The 14719-nt window shown below is 39.9% G+C and overlaps 1 protein-coding gene across 1 annotated transcript in view; it reads left to right on the top strand.

Annotated features, from left to right (window-relative positions):
- Nwd2 (NACHT and WD repeat domain containing 2) overlaps window positions 1-14719 on the top strand; it is a 144788-nt gene that overhangs the window by 74487 nt on the left and 55582 nt on the right. Inside the window, exon 3 of the mRNA XM_034508173.2 lies at window positions 9901-10017. Coding sequence (XP_034364064.1) covers window positions 9901-10017 — 117 coding nt within the window. The remainder of the gene's footprint in view (window positions 1-9900; window positions 10018-14719) is intronic.

Raw genomic sequence — 14719 nt, forward strand, 5'->3', positions numbered from 1 at the left:
GTCTTGTTTGGGGTGACACCTTCATATAATAACCCATGTCTTCTGGGAGCAGCATTGTTTGTCCATGCTCAGCTTCTTCTTTAATGTGTTTTAAGTGGCTTACAGACTCGCTGAGTTTCTTGGGGCTTCTTCATACATCCTCAATGTTGTGTATCAATCCCCACCCTCTCATTTCCCTCACTTCCTGCTCCCATCCCCACTTAAAACCTTAGCTCCTAATATTCCCCTCCCCCATATTCTTTCATTTCATATATGTTCTACTAACCGCTTTTATTATATATTATATTTTTTACTATGGTTGCAAGAACATGGGTTTTCGCATTGTTTCTTCATGCACTCTTCATTTCTGCCTGCTCAGACATCCCAAGATGTGTTTTGTCCCCTGAGTTACCAACATACCTTGCAGGCTTTGTAACTGACACACTCTGTTATGGTGCCCTTGGTCTCGCCTGCACCTTGTCAACTAATCACCTTTCTCTCTTTTCTATTTATCTAATGAATGCCTCTGTCTACCGGGAAATGCACAGCTCTTCATTGAATCGCATCACTTCACTCGGGGCAGAGGTCTGATTTGTTTAGTCACTTCACATTTCAGTGCTGTCCATCAGAGCCTGGCCAGGCCTTCCCAAGCTGATACTCCCTGGGAGTATAAACGTGTTACATCATCCATCTCCCATCCTTGTGAGAGAGCCAGATTACGAGAGTGAAAATAAATAAGGATGACAGCAGGCAAGGGAGAAGGAGAGTGTGGACATGACCTTCATTGTTTTGATTTAATCACAATCTCTGCAGCATGCAGTGAGTGCCTCCTCTGAATGACCAAGCCTGACTTCTTACACAATATTATTATCCTCGTTTTAGTTTGTGCTCGGGGGGCGATCTTCTTAATATTTCTCCTAAATGTAGAGTGGAAGCACTGGGGGGAGATTCAGGACTTAGTAGAGCATTATTCTTTGCTAAGCCTTCATTTCCGCTAACTGTGACTGTCTCAATTATCCCCAGCAGTGGAAACCACCCAAGAGAATTTGTCCTTCTGTAAGCAGAATGAGAAATAGTCCCCAATTTTCAGGTGACATTTAAGTGTCTTGGTTGAATACACTTACCACAAAGCCTTCTGCAAATCCTAAACTCATAGTACTTAAGTTTTCCGTTATTACTTTTCCTGTTTTTTTTTTTTTTTTCAGGAGGGAGGAAGGAACATTTTAACAAAGGTTCACAAACTAAAAGGATAGCTTGTAGGAAAGATTTGTTTTGTCCATAATTAGATAGAGACCACTGAGAAGTAGCTAACTCATTCACTTCCCTACAGAGTAAAGCGTTTCCTCTACCTGGTCCTTAAGTCCTTCTGACCACAGAAGTTAATAACATAATCTTAGTGTCTGTACACAAGCAGGATACAGCACAACTCTAGTCTTTGCATCACTTTGACGTGCATTAAAAAAAATCCCTCCAATCCACTTTGAAGTAGAGGCTATGTAGCTGTTCTTTAAGGTCAATCACATGTATCTGTGTATCACCTCCTCACCAGTGTCTACTCTTGATCTTATGGATCGGGCTTGTTTGGGAGCTTCAGATCCCTGTCCACGTATCTTCAGATAGCTACTATGATGATCAATATTGTTCAATCTGAAAGAATCTAAAATTTGGGGGGGAGTATATGTCTGTGAAGAATAATCTAAAGTGGGTAAATTAACATGAGAAGATCCACCTTCACTGTAGGTGGACCCATCCTCTAGGCTGCAGTCCTGGACCAAATAAAAAGGAGAAAGCCTGCTGACCACCAGTGTTCTTCTCTCTACTTGCTGATTATGAAATTGTGAACAGCTGCCTTAAAAGCTCCTGCTGTCATGACATTGCTGCCATGATGGATTTCCCCCTCGGATTGCAAGCAAATTAAACCCTTTCTTCCTCCAATGGCCTTGGTCAGTTTTGGTTTTCTTGTGTGTGTGGGTGTGTGTTTTGTTTTGCTTTGCTTTGTTTTGTTTTGTCACAGCAACAAGACAAGTAACTGAGACATTTAGTGGTTGGACACTGCAGTGCCAGTGTTGAACAGTCTCTGACCCAAGGTCGCTGAGTCTCACAGGGTATGTGGTCATGAGCTGGCGCTGACCCATCTGATACTCACTGCCAAGGATACACAGGTGCTGTGGGCATGCATCATGGAGGCTGGAATTTGGAGGGGGAAGAAGTCAGTGTTCTTAGTGTCTTGAATTTTCAGAAAGGCATGCTTAAGCTGAATCCTTTTTAAAAAAAAATATGAGTAGAGAAAGATGATCTGCTGGAAAAAAAATATTATAGGAAAAAGAAACATTCTCGTAGGCAAATTTAGAGAACTTGAAAATTATGTAGAGTTTACTATTAATTTGAATCCTTGCTATGAGCCTAGGATATGAATTTCATCTTTCTTATTTTGGCATGATGTGCCCACCGAGCTTCTGTTAGATTCCCATACTGGATCTTGCTCTAATTCTGTTTTCAGTGTTTGAGGATCCTCCATACTGATTTCCAGGCTAGCAGTACATGATTTAATTCCCAAAGACAATGCACACATGGTCCCCTTTGTTCACACCCTCACTTGCCTGCCTTTGTCACTAGTTTCTTTGACAACACGCATAGTTTATTGATCATTTACATCTCTCCTTTTGAGAGCAATTTGCTTTACTCACTCATTCACTGGTAGGATGATCTATAGAGTCCAAGGTTCAGTTTTCCAGGACTTTACAAATCCAAGCCCTATCCCCCATCTGATGGCGATGGTTTTCTCCTCATCTCTGCACTGTTTGTTCACTCTGCTGTTTGTTTCTTTTGCTGGGCAGAAGGTTTTTTAATTTCATATGCTCCCATTGGCCAATCTCTGTAATTATTTCCTGAGCTATTGGAGGTCTTAAAAAGATATCCCTAGAAGCTGAGGGGTTTTATGTGTGTGTAAAAGCCAAGAAAGCTAGAGAAATCTATTTTTTTAAATCCAAACTAACTATAATATGGTAAGATTACTTTTAAGTGTGAAAAGAGATCATTCCCAAGGAGGAAATGCCTTAAGCAATAAAGAGCCACTACAATAACTAACAACAGCTCTCACTTCAGTATAGGATTTGTTTAAATACATAAATAGCAGGTGTGGGAACCATGGCTCAGTAGGTAAGGTAAAGCATTAAGACCTGAGTTGAGATACCACCACCCAAACAAAAGCTCAGTGTAGTTAGAAGCACGCCTGTAATTTCTGTGCTTTGGTGGGCAGAGACAGAAAAATAAGTAAAGCTTACCAGCTGCCAGTCATCAGCCATCTTAGCCTCCAAGTTCACTGTGACCTTGTCTCAAGGGAATAAGCTACAAAGAGTCGTCCACTGGCCTCCAGTCATGCACAGGCGTTCACACCCACACATCCAAACTCACGCACACTACACACTCATTTAACACCATACACAAATTATATCACATATATACTCTCTGTCTTTCGTGGTTTATATCCAGATAAAATTCTGCGATGTGGAGAATTTTATCAAGAAAACATTTTGGTAAACATTTCCTCGGCCAGGCAATGGTGGTACATGCCTTTAATCCCAGCCCTTGGGAGGAAGAGGCAGGTGGATTTCTGAGTTCTAGGCTAGCCTGGTCTGCAAAGTGAGTTCCAGGACAGCCAGGGCTACACAGAAAAACCCTGTCTCGAAAAACCTAAATAAATAAATAAATAAATAAATAAATAAATAAATAAATAAAATTCAAATTCGATATTTTGGGAAAAAGTAGATGACACGTGAAACATTAGGTTACTAACTATTTCTTACAAGTTGCTTGATAGTTTTATAATGCGGGCATTTAAAAACAAATTCAGTCATTGCTGGGGAGGATTTATTAGGGCTTTCTTGGTTGATTATTTTGCTTTCAGATCAATTGAGCATATTATAATTAACAGGATAAATCAGCATCTCTAAGAACTTAAAAAAAACAAATGAGATAGTTTTAAGTAAAAAAAGATAAAAGTCAAATTGCTTCTCTAAGCTTTCTCCTTAAATGACACAATAAATAAAGGCATATAAAATGTGCTGTTGACAGGGTCGTTCTCCAACACACAGCAAAGAGCATCATGGGAGCGGCAGTGCCCAGGCATTATGCTCAATGCTAAACTTAATTTTTTTAAGTGTATAATAAATCTTGTCTTGTTGAGCACTTTCGTTCCAAGCGGTTTTTACCAGTTATTGATCATGTGGATGGATGGCACATTTATTTGCCCAAAATGGAGTTTTGTATTGCATAAGTTCAATGCTTCATGTATTTATTCCATCCCTGTCTTAGAGGTTGCTTGATTTTATCTTTTCTCATCATTTAATTCCCATAAAGACATACGGGAAAGAACAGTTTAATGGAGAAAAATTAGGGGCAGGAGAATATTTTTAAAAAGCTACTGAAGTGTTAAAAAAACAAAAGGCAGCTTATAAAAAAAGGCCTGGAAGAAGGTAACAGTAACCAAGAAGAGGGTAAGAGGATACCAGTAACCAAAGTGTAAGGATAATAGATACAAACACTGAGGAAAAAGACAATGTGACAGGTAAGTCATGGATGCCCTGCCTGCTGCAATGCACTAGATGAATGAACAGTCCTGTTGAAAATTTTTATCATGGTAATTTGGCACCTACTTAGTTAGATCTTAATGGTTGCCTTTACTATTCTAGTACTTGATTTAAATAAACATCCATTATTTTTGCACCCATCTACTCTATGGGCAGGGAATATAAGAACATTATAAAATTACAATATAAATAGATGTACAGAGAATCCTTTTGAAACAGCTTTATTGAGATGCAGTCTTTTTGGGAGGGGGTATTCTATTTACATTTCAGATTTTATCCCCTTACCCCACTTCCCCCCACACCCAGAAACCTCCTATCCCCTCTCCCCTCCTCATGCTTCTATGAGGCTGTGCCCCACCTACCCCCCACCCCCACAGCCTCCTCCCCACCCTCACATCCCCCCCCCCACTCTGTGTTCGTCCTTCATGGGACCAAGAATCTCCTCTGCCACCTATGCCCGAAAAGGCCATCCTCCCCTACATATACAGCTGGAGTCATGGGTCCCTCCCTATGTGCTCCCAGGCTGGTGGTTTAGACCCTGGAGAGCTCTGGTTGGTTGGTATTGTTGCTCTCCTCATGGGGTCATAAACCCTTTCTGCTCCTTCAGTCTTCTCTCTAACTTCTCCATTGGGAACCCTTACTCATATCAGTGGTTAGCTGTGAGCATCATCCTCTGAATGCATCAGTTTCTGGCAGACCTCTAAGGAGACAGCTATATCATGTTCTTGTCAGCATGCACGTCCAGCCATCCACATCAGTGTCTAGCTTAGGTGACTGTGCATGGAATGGATACCCAGGTGGAATGGTCATTGAGATGCAGTCTTAAGCTGTATGACTCAATGGGGTGTTTTGGTATATTCACAGTTATGTGGTAATTAGAAAAATCAGATTTAGAACATTTTTTCACCCCAAAAGAACCCCAGTGCCTAAGGAACCATGCTATTTTATGTTCTATCATTATGTGCCAACTGCTCACATAAGCAAAACTGTGTAATCTTTAGCTCTTTGAAACTGGCCTCTTCTAGTTACGGCTTGCAACATTCACCTGCATGTTTGCCTGTAACCATATCTCATTACCTCAATTGTTGTCTAATGATCACATAGTAGAATGCTGGGTTGTCCCTGCATTCTGCCTTCTATGAATAATATATGTCTCTACTAACATCCAAACACAAGTTCTCATGTGGACACATGTGGTCATTATTCTTGGGCTTGTTTCTCTGGATAATATTGCTGGGTCATATGTTAACCCTGTCTGACCACTTCACAGTGCTTGAGCCGTCTGGAATGCATGGAGGTTCTGGTCTCTCTTCATCTCCAATCTTTTCTGTTACAGACACCCGGGTGGATACATAACCGTGATCTTACCTTGGCTTTGACTTGTGTTTCTCTAATAATGAATAATACCAAGTATCTTTTTATGACTGTTGGAAATGTGTATATACTCTTTGGAGAAGGATCTACTCATATACTCTGCCCATATTCAATTATTTTTTTATTATTATGGAGTCATCCACATTCTCTATATATTCTTGATGTTCTGATTTATAACTTTCTTCCACTGTATTGTTATTATTTCCACATCCTTGCTGTCTACTCTTGTTTTCATTGGCATATATTTGTACTATAGTATTGAGTTTCCTAAGGACATTACCATGCAACCACCTAATATATCTGAACATACTCCCCATATGCCCCCATCCTCCCCTTTGTCCTCCACCCCTCCCCCATCAGTCCTCTCCTTCTCCCTAGATAGCTTTGCTCCTACTTTCATGTCATATATACAGTATGTGACTTTCTGTATCTGTAACAATAATTAAGTGGTCAGCCAGATGGCTCAGCAGCGAGAGGGACTTGATAAGCAAGCTTGGTGACTTGCATTTGCTCTCTGGAGCCCACATAGAGGTGGCAGGAGAGAATGGACTCCACAAATTTGTCCATGATTCTCCACACAAATACCATGAACGCCCACACTCATAACCACATTCACATTTTAGCAGATTCCTCAGTATTTTATTATACAAAAATATGCCATATACACGTATTTATTTCTTTTTTAACTATCCTGATCAAATCTCCACTGCAGTGTTGAAGTGTGTTCCATCTGGTTGAGAGAATGGCTGTTTCTGTTTCTACATTTTTCTGTAGAAATTTCATTTATCATGAAATGGGGTTCAGTTTTCTCAGTTCTTTCTCTGTCTGTTGAGATGATTGTGTAAACACTGGCCTTTACTCTAATAGTAGAACATATTGTATTAGCCAGTTTGTCTGACATTTTAACCAACCTTGGATTCTAAGCACATCTCACTTGGTTTTCTTGTATAATCCTATTTCTATATTTCTGTACAACTAGATTGGACTTTCTAATATTTTGTTGAGGATTTTGCCTTAAAGTCATAAAAATTATATCAATCTATAATTTCCTTAGAATTTTTTGTATAGTTTTTGTACCTTGTTCATATTGTGCTTAGGAAGTATCCTCTCTCCTTCAGATTTTTGGAAGCATTTATGAAGAATTGATAGTAATTCTCCTTTAAGTGTTTAACAGACATTACCAGCATGCCCATCTGGAGCTGGGCATTTCCTTTTGGCAATATTTAATGCATCATTTACTATTTGATCTCTTCTTAAAGATGCCTATAGATTATGTGTTTTCTCTTGAGTCAGCTCTGCTAATTTGTGTCTTGTTGGCAATTTTCCAGTCTCATCTCAGTTAAGTTACGGGCACACAGTTGGTTGTTTCTGGTATATTCTTTTGTCCTCGTTATTCCTCTAAAGCAAGTAATAATAATATGTGACTCCTGATGTTAGTGGTCTGAGTCTCTTTCCTTTAACACCATTTTAATTTTTACTGAAATGTCATTTTGTTTACCTTTCAATAAAGTTTCTTCTGTTGGTTCTCTCCACTTTTCTAGTTTATACCTTTTCATGATGTGCTGTTATTTCTTGCTTTTTGATTGGTTACACTGTTCTTGGTTGATCTTCCTTTTTTCAGTACCTTAAAAGGGAAACTCTGTCATTGATTTTAAGTTTTTTAATACAGTTCTTTTTAACTACAATGTTTTTCTCCCCCTTGGTGCTACTTTAACTGCGCCCCATAACGTCGGCACACTGTATCTACATTTTCATGCGCCTAAATTTGTATTTCCCTTGTGATTTCTTTCTTGGCCTATGTGCCATTTACCAACCCCACCCTTTCTCATCTGTCACCCTTTTTAAGAGTTTTCTTACTAGTTATTTTATAGCATGTACATCTTTATGTGGTCTATCATTCACTGTCGTGTTGTCCCACAGAGCAAGAGTTCACATCCAGCCAGTGTCAGTTAAGAACAGGGTCGGTGTGTAACTGTTCTGCCGTGCAGTATACAAGCAAGAGTATCATCCGCACAGCAACGGATTTGAGTGTTTTGATGCCTTATTGACTGATGGCTGAAAATGTCCTGTTTTAGAGGCTGAAGAGTTGGCTCAACAATTAAGAGCACTTGTTCTTACAGAGGACCCAAGTTCAATTTCCACACCCACATTGGCAGCTCACAAGCGTCTACTAACTCCGATCCCAAGGAATCCAACCCCCACATGCAGACAGAACACTCATACACACAAAATAACAACATAAATTTTTAAAAAATTGAAATATCCTGTTTTAACATTCATATATATATATATATATATATCAAGTTTTTGTCAACTTAAATTAAAATGTCTAAAGAAGAGGCACTCTCTAAATCACACAGAAAGAATATGATCAAATTACATACCAGATTACTACCTTTACAGCCCTTTCTATCTGACTTTCTTCATAGATGATTTCTGTGCCTTCCTGAAACTCAGCAGCACATAGCTCTGTTCTCTGGAATTCAGTGAGGGGCATATGGTGTTTCTCCACTGTCCAGCCTAAGAGTCAGCAGTTGCAGGAGCCAGGGAGCCCTTAGAAACTGAATATTACATCTTCATTTATTCATCATCAATTTTAAATAGTTCCAACTAGTGATTCTTTAATTGATCAGTAGAGTTATCACGTCCTTGCCAGCTATCCCTCCTAAATAATGTGTGGTTAAAACCCTACAATGCAGTTTAAGTAGAGGCGTTCCTCAAATCAATGTGAGAGTTTCGGACATGCTGGAAGTCCTGGGAAGGACTGTGGAAGTAGTTTTGGGGGATTTGTTGTCTATGTGAGCTTTGGAACTTGAGTGACAGATGCTGTGGTCCACCAGCATGGATGCTGGAATCCTAATTCTCTGGTCCTCACAACTGAACAGCAACCACTCTTCACCAACGAACCATCTCTCCAGATCACTTCCCTGCCCTTTCCTGTCATGGGCCTTAAACCTCAAATTCAAGATGTCAAATATCTAGTAGAAACACAACCAATGTAGGACCCAAAGCCAAAAACCAGGGAGCACACAAAGTCCCTGGAATCTGCCTATATCACAGAGGGAACTTCTGGTTGCCTTTCACCCAAACCCATGTCACGGCCGTAAGACAGGCAGGAAGTTTCTCTTTCCTGATGTGGGAAACTAGGGAAGGAAAAGCAGAACCCTTCAAAGCCTCAGGCAGAAACAGTTGCTGTATGCAGATAGTGCTGAGGAAAGGGAACAGGCTGGGGCTGCTGATGAGCTGACTTCTGAAAGACTTGCTATAGACTTACACAATCTTCCCAGGGAGTGTTTGAAGTCAGGAGATGGAGACTCCCATTATCCTCCTCTCTCAGTAAGGCACACCTTTCTGTTTCCCAGCAAGATTCTTCAAATACGTATTGATGAAAGCCAAATTGTTCCCAGATAAAACAAATGTAGTCAAAATATCTATGCTCTGGAATAAAGTGTGATATTATTAACAGAAAGGGGAGGGGTTTTTGTTTTGTTCCTTTTTCTTTTCTGAAGAAATATAGGTGTTTAATGACAGAATGATATCTCTTCTTGTATTCATATGTACAGTACATAATAATTTACAGTGTGATTTTTTACAAGTGATGTGGTAAATTTATCTTAGGTACATTTATTTTTGCTAGTTCAATGTAATTAAATGTTACACTCCAGAACCTTCGACATTTAGCATTTCCTTTTCTCTGGGCTTGTGTGTTTCTTATATCAGAAACAAAATAAGAAATACAATGCTCTTTCCCAAACCAGCATGGGGTAAAGACATCTCTTACATAGAACTTGAAAATCGGTGCTCACTCCCACACCCCTCCACCAAGGGAGTAAGTACATGCTGCAAAGAGAAAAGTCGACAGTCACATTAGCTTGACATTGTGGACAAGACTGAAGCCCACAGGTAAATTTAATCTCCCTGCAGGAGAATTAACACTGCTTCGTCCATTTGTCTGCAGGTCATAGATCTGTACTGGGGAGTTGAGGAAGATGAATGGGACAGCCCCGAGCTGCAGAAGATGCGTATGAAGCTGCTGGAGGAGTGTCTGAAAACGTCTGCAGGTCCATGCTTTGTTGTGGGTATAAAAGCACTAATGCTTTCTCTTCAGTCATGAGAATGTGAGACTATGTGCTCGTCGGTGGGGATTAGGTTTGTGGGTTTTGTCTTGTTTTGTTGTTGGTTTGCTTGCTTGCTTACTTTTGTTTGTTCCAAGAGGAAGCTTTTCTTAAGTATTTATTTTAAAGGATTTTAACTGTCTTCTTATCCACACATGTAAAGGAAAAAAACTCTCCAGCTTTTCACAAGGAATGTCACAAAAATTAATGGTGAAGATTTTTGAAATGTTCATGGCTAGAATGACTGGAGTCGACCAGTTATCAGCTCGCAGTCAGCAATAAGGATGGCTCTCTCGGTCCTCCGTAACTAACATAGCTTCCTTCATCCACCTTCATGATTTACTCCATCACAGTATCCTTGTATTCCCCCAGTATTTCTTTAAATACATTGGTTTTTTTTTTTTCTTTAAATACAATGGCTGGAAGATTTCGTAAAGTCAATCAAACATACTAGTCAAATCTAGCAGGAAAAGTTACCTTATGAGTTTGTGTCTAATGTGAGTTTTAGACTGAGGCTCACTATAAGTGTCAAACATGTCAACAAGGTCTTTTCAAGAACATCACGATTAGCTAGGTGTGCTATTCTGAAGACTGAAGACGGCTTCCTACTCTATGTGAGAACAGTGGTGGTGGTACAGGAACAGTTCTGTAATGGTAATGTTAATATGTGAAATCACTTCCACACCTTATATAAGAAAGTCATATCTTGAATCCAAAGCATTTCTTCCTAGCCATCCATGGGAGCTGAAACAGAGGATGCCCTGAGGCGTGAATATCATAGTGGGGAGTGTGGCAACAGGCAGACACGCACTGGAGAAGTAGCTGGGAATTTACATGTTGAGATGATAATAACCACAAGGCAGAAAAAGAGCCAAATATAGAATGAATGGGGCTTTGAAACTTCAAAAAGCATACCTCTCCCAGGAGCCCCCCAGTGACACACTTCTTCCAGCAAGGCCACACCCCCTTCAAAAAGCCATGCCTACTCCAAAAAGCCACACCTCTTAATCCTTCCCAAACTGTTCTACCAACTGAGACCAAGCATTCAAACATATGAACCTATGAGGATCATTTTCACTCAAATGAGCACAGTGCCATATTTGTATAAGAGAGTTTTTAATATTAGTTTGCCTATCCATACTCACTCAGATACACATACTAGATCCTGCAACAATGATTTCAGGCCTGACTGGCTGGTGGGAAAGTTCTTACCAAAGACAATGGATTGAATCAAGGTCTGTATGTTCCAGGGGATACTGTCGGTGTTGGGTATATGCCAGGGTAAAGCATGTGGTAGTGTAATTTGGGGTGCCAGCTTCTCTTTATTCAAACCTAGCAATGAGCTAGAACAATAAAATTTCCCACCCTCTTGAAGCTTGTGTCCTTGTGTGGTTAGAAGTGGAAAGGAGCAAGCAAAACGCTAAATAAAATACTATGCCTGACAGTGATCAGCAAAATGAAGGAAATATTCAGAAAGAGGAGAGATTTTGTTATTGGTGGGTAGCCATGAAAGGAAAATGGGACGGGAAGAGAAAGGGGTGGGAAAGAACCAGGCTGATATTGTAGATCAGAGATCTTCAAGGAGTGGATGCTCAGGCATGTCCTCAGCATGTTCAGGACACAGCAAGCAGGCCTCCGTACCTGAGAGAATGGGAGCAAAGGAGGAAGATGTAGGGATAAGGGACACCTCTTGAGCCTTTAGAATTTATTTTTAAAAGTGTTGTACGTCATTGTGCTCAATATAATTAGGAACCGTCAATCTCGTAAAGAAAATTGTGTTAAGGGCTGGAGAGATGGCTCAGCCGTTAAAGGCTAGGCTCACAACCAAAAATATAAGAAAATTGTGTTAAGAGAATAAATATTTCACTTTCACTCTGAGTGACAAAGAAAGTCAAAAAATATGTTGAACAACCGGGGAAAAAATGATCCTACTGGTCTCTTAAGAATCATCTTGCTGTGGATCTAGAGTGGAGCTGGGACACACAGCCCTTAGAGAGTGTTGCAATAATACACAGAAGAAACATATCTGGTTTACGGATTTGCAGAATAGATGTATGGTAACAGTAACCTAAGTCTGGTGGAAAGGTCTGTCTGGAGTGTATCATCTGCTATACCATCACTGTGGTTTGAATGAGAAGTGTCCCCCAAAGGCTCCCATGGTCCCCAGTTGGATGTGCCATTTTGGGTTGTCATCTAACTCTTAGGAGGGGGAGGCTTACTGAAGGAAATATGTCACTAGGCTCAAGCTTTGAGAGTTTACAGCCTTGACCAACTTCCAGGCCACTGCTTCAGTGTGTGGTTAAGACGAAGGCCCACAGCTTCCTTCTTCCACTGTCATGTCTGCTGCTCACTGCCATGGCTCCCCACTGTAATAGATTCTCTTCCTTCTGTAACCAGACATCAAAGTAAACTCTTTCTTCCATAAGTTGCTTTTGGTCACCGTGTTTTTCACAACTATAGTAAAGTACCTAATATAGCTATCCTCAAAGTAAATAATATAAAATAATACACTAAAGCAGAGGAGGTGGGAGAGAAATTCAAGCCTCAAAACACAGGTCAGGTCAAATCCCTTCATGCTCAGGAGGCTAGATTGGAGAAGTCTACCACTGTATATAACTCATGGCAACTCAGGTGCCATGTTCTCAGCAGCTCTGGCTAAATCCAGCCTAGGAAATTCAAAAATAACAGTCATCCACCCCATTTCATAAAACTCTAGAATGTTGTGCCTAAACTAAAATTATTTGTAGCTATTAATTCCAATAACTTGTTAGCAAGAGAATGAATAATTTAAAGACTGGAAGTGTAAAGGGTTCTGGGAGTAAAGGTTGACTGGCAGGACATCAGCAACAACTTAGCTGGGTCTGAACCAATCATTGACCCAACCTTCATCCCCTTGTTACACGTTTAACCTCATAGCAGCTGTGAGAAAGTCCTACAGTTAGGTAGATGATAATTTACCATAATCATCTTAAATTACACAAGGCTAGCCTTGGTGCTTATAGGGGAGAGTACATCGCGTAGCTTTCCCTGTTGTAACTATGGTAACCACAATGGAAACAGCTCACTTGTGTCGCTCATGAGCGACAGTCTCCTTGCCTCGTACTCCCTTCAGATATTTCCACAAATGCTAGTGTCCTGTGGGATACAAAGCTTAACATGCTAGTTCGCTGAATGCTAAAGACTTTGGCAAGAAAATTTGCCACTGTTGAATGAAGAATGATCCACAGATACTAGCTTACGTTAAATACAGAAAAATCCAGGGCCAGGCTAAGCTTTTATTTGAAATAGCCAGGAGTCCTAGGGGGCAGTGGACTGAAACAGTAAATGTGCTTGACTCTTTAAATTTTATGTGCATTGACATGCAGGCTATGCTCCTAATAGTAGATAGTTATTTTTTACAGGTTGTTATTACAAAGGGTATGAAAGGCTGGCGCTGGGGTGCTGATCTTGATCTCAGAGATTAACTCAGGAGACGCAGTAAAGAATGTTAGTGCTGAAGCACATGGAATCTGCATAACGAGTGAAGGGAGAAACAGCCCCCCAAAACCCCCACAGTTTCATTTCCGTCTCAGACAGGTGAACAGAGACCTCACTAAGATCCGTTATCTCCATAAAGATAGGAAGATAATAACAGAAAGAATGAACTTCAAAGTTTTATTAAGAGGCTCAATCTGCTAACACATATCCGAGTTTTTGTAGAATATAAAGTTTTACAGTCTCAATTATCAAACTGTGATTTTCTGTATAGTGAACGATTGTGTCATACCGAACATTTTTCTCTTTAAAGATGTTACTGATAAAAGACATTTTTATTCCCATGCTGAGTGTCTAGTTCACAAGGTCCATGGTTGATCATTACATCATAAAAGCAATAAATAAATAAATAGTTACATAGAAAAAGAAAGAACAGCAATGAAATTGTATCAAATTAAAAGTTTCTGCACAGCAAAAGAAAACAATTCAGAAAAGAGACTATTACAGACTAGGAGAAACATATCTCCCTGCTACTAATCTGATACAGGGTTGTCAGTAAGAATTTGGTTTAAAAATAAAGATAACCCAAATAAAATGTTAAATGATCTCAAAAGATATTTCTTTTTAAAAAATGTTTCCATGCGTGATAAATATATTAAAAAATCCTCAATATTTTATCCACTTGTGGGTACAAATCCAGTCTACAATAAAATTACATCTTATTTCCGTTAAAATGTCTCTTATCAAAAGTAAATTTAAAAATTATCAAAGCTGGCATCAGGGTGGAAGAAAAGGAACCTTAAACATTGTTGGTGGGAAAGTAAGTAGGTCCAGCTACTATGGAAAACAGCAAGAGAATTCAATTAGATACCAGCCAGGAGGGTGCTTTCATAGCCCTGGCCATTCTTAGATAAACATCTACCTGAAGTAGACTCCACATATAAAAGACATACTTATTGCCGGGCAGTGGTGGCGCATGCCTTTAATCCCAGCACTTGGGAGGCAGAGGCAGGCGTATTTCTGAGTTCGAGGCCAGCCTGGTCTACAGAGTGAGTTCCAGGATAGCCAGGGCTACACAGAGAAACCCTGTCTCGAAAAACAAAAAACAAAAAACAAAAACAAAAAAAAAAGACATAGTTATTAATGACCAGTGAGATGACTCAGTCTACAATCAAAGCTCTTGCTGCA

This window comes from Arvicanthis niloticus, chromosome 7 (assembly GCF_011762505.2).
Source record: "Arvicanthis niloticus isolate mArvNil1 chromosome 7, mArvNil1.pat.X, whole genome shotgun sequence".
NCBI lineage: Eukaryota > Metazoa > Chordata > Mammalia > Rodentia > Muridae > Arvicanthis > Arvicanthis niloticus.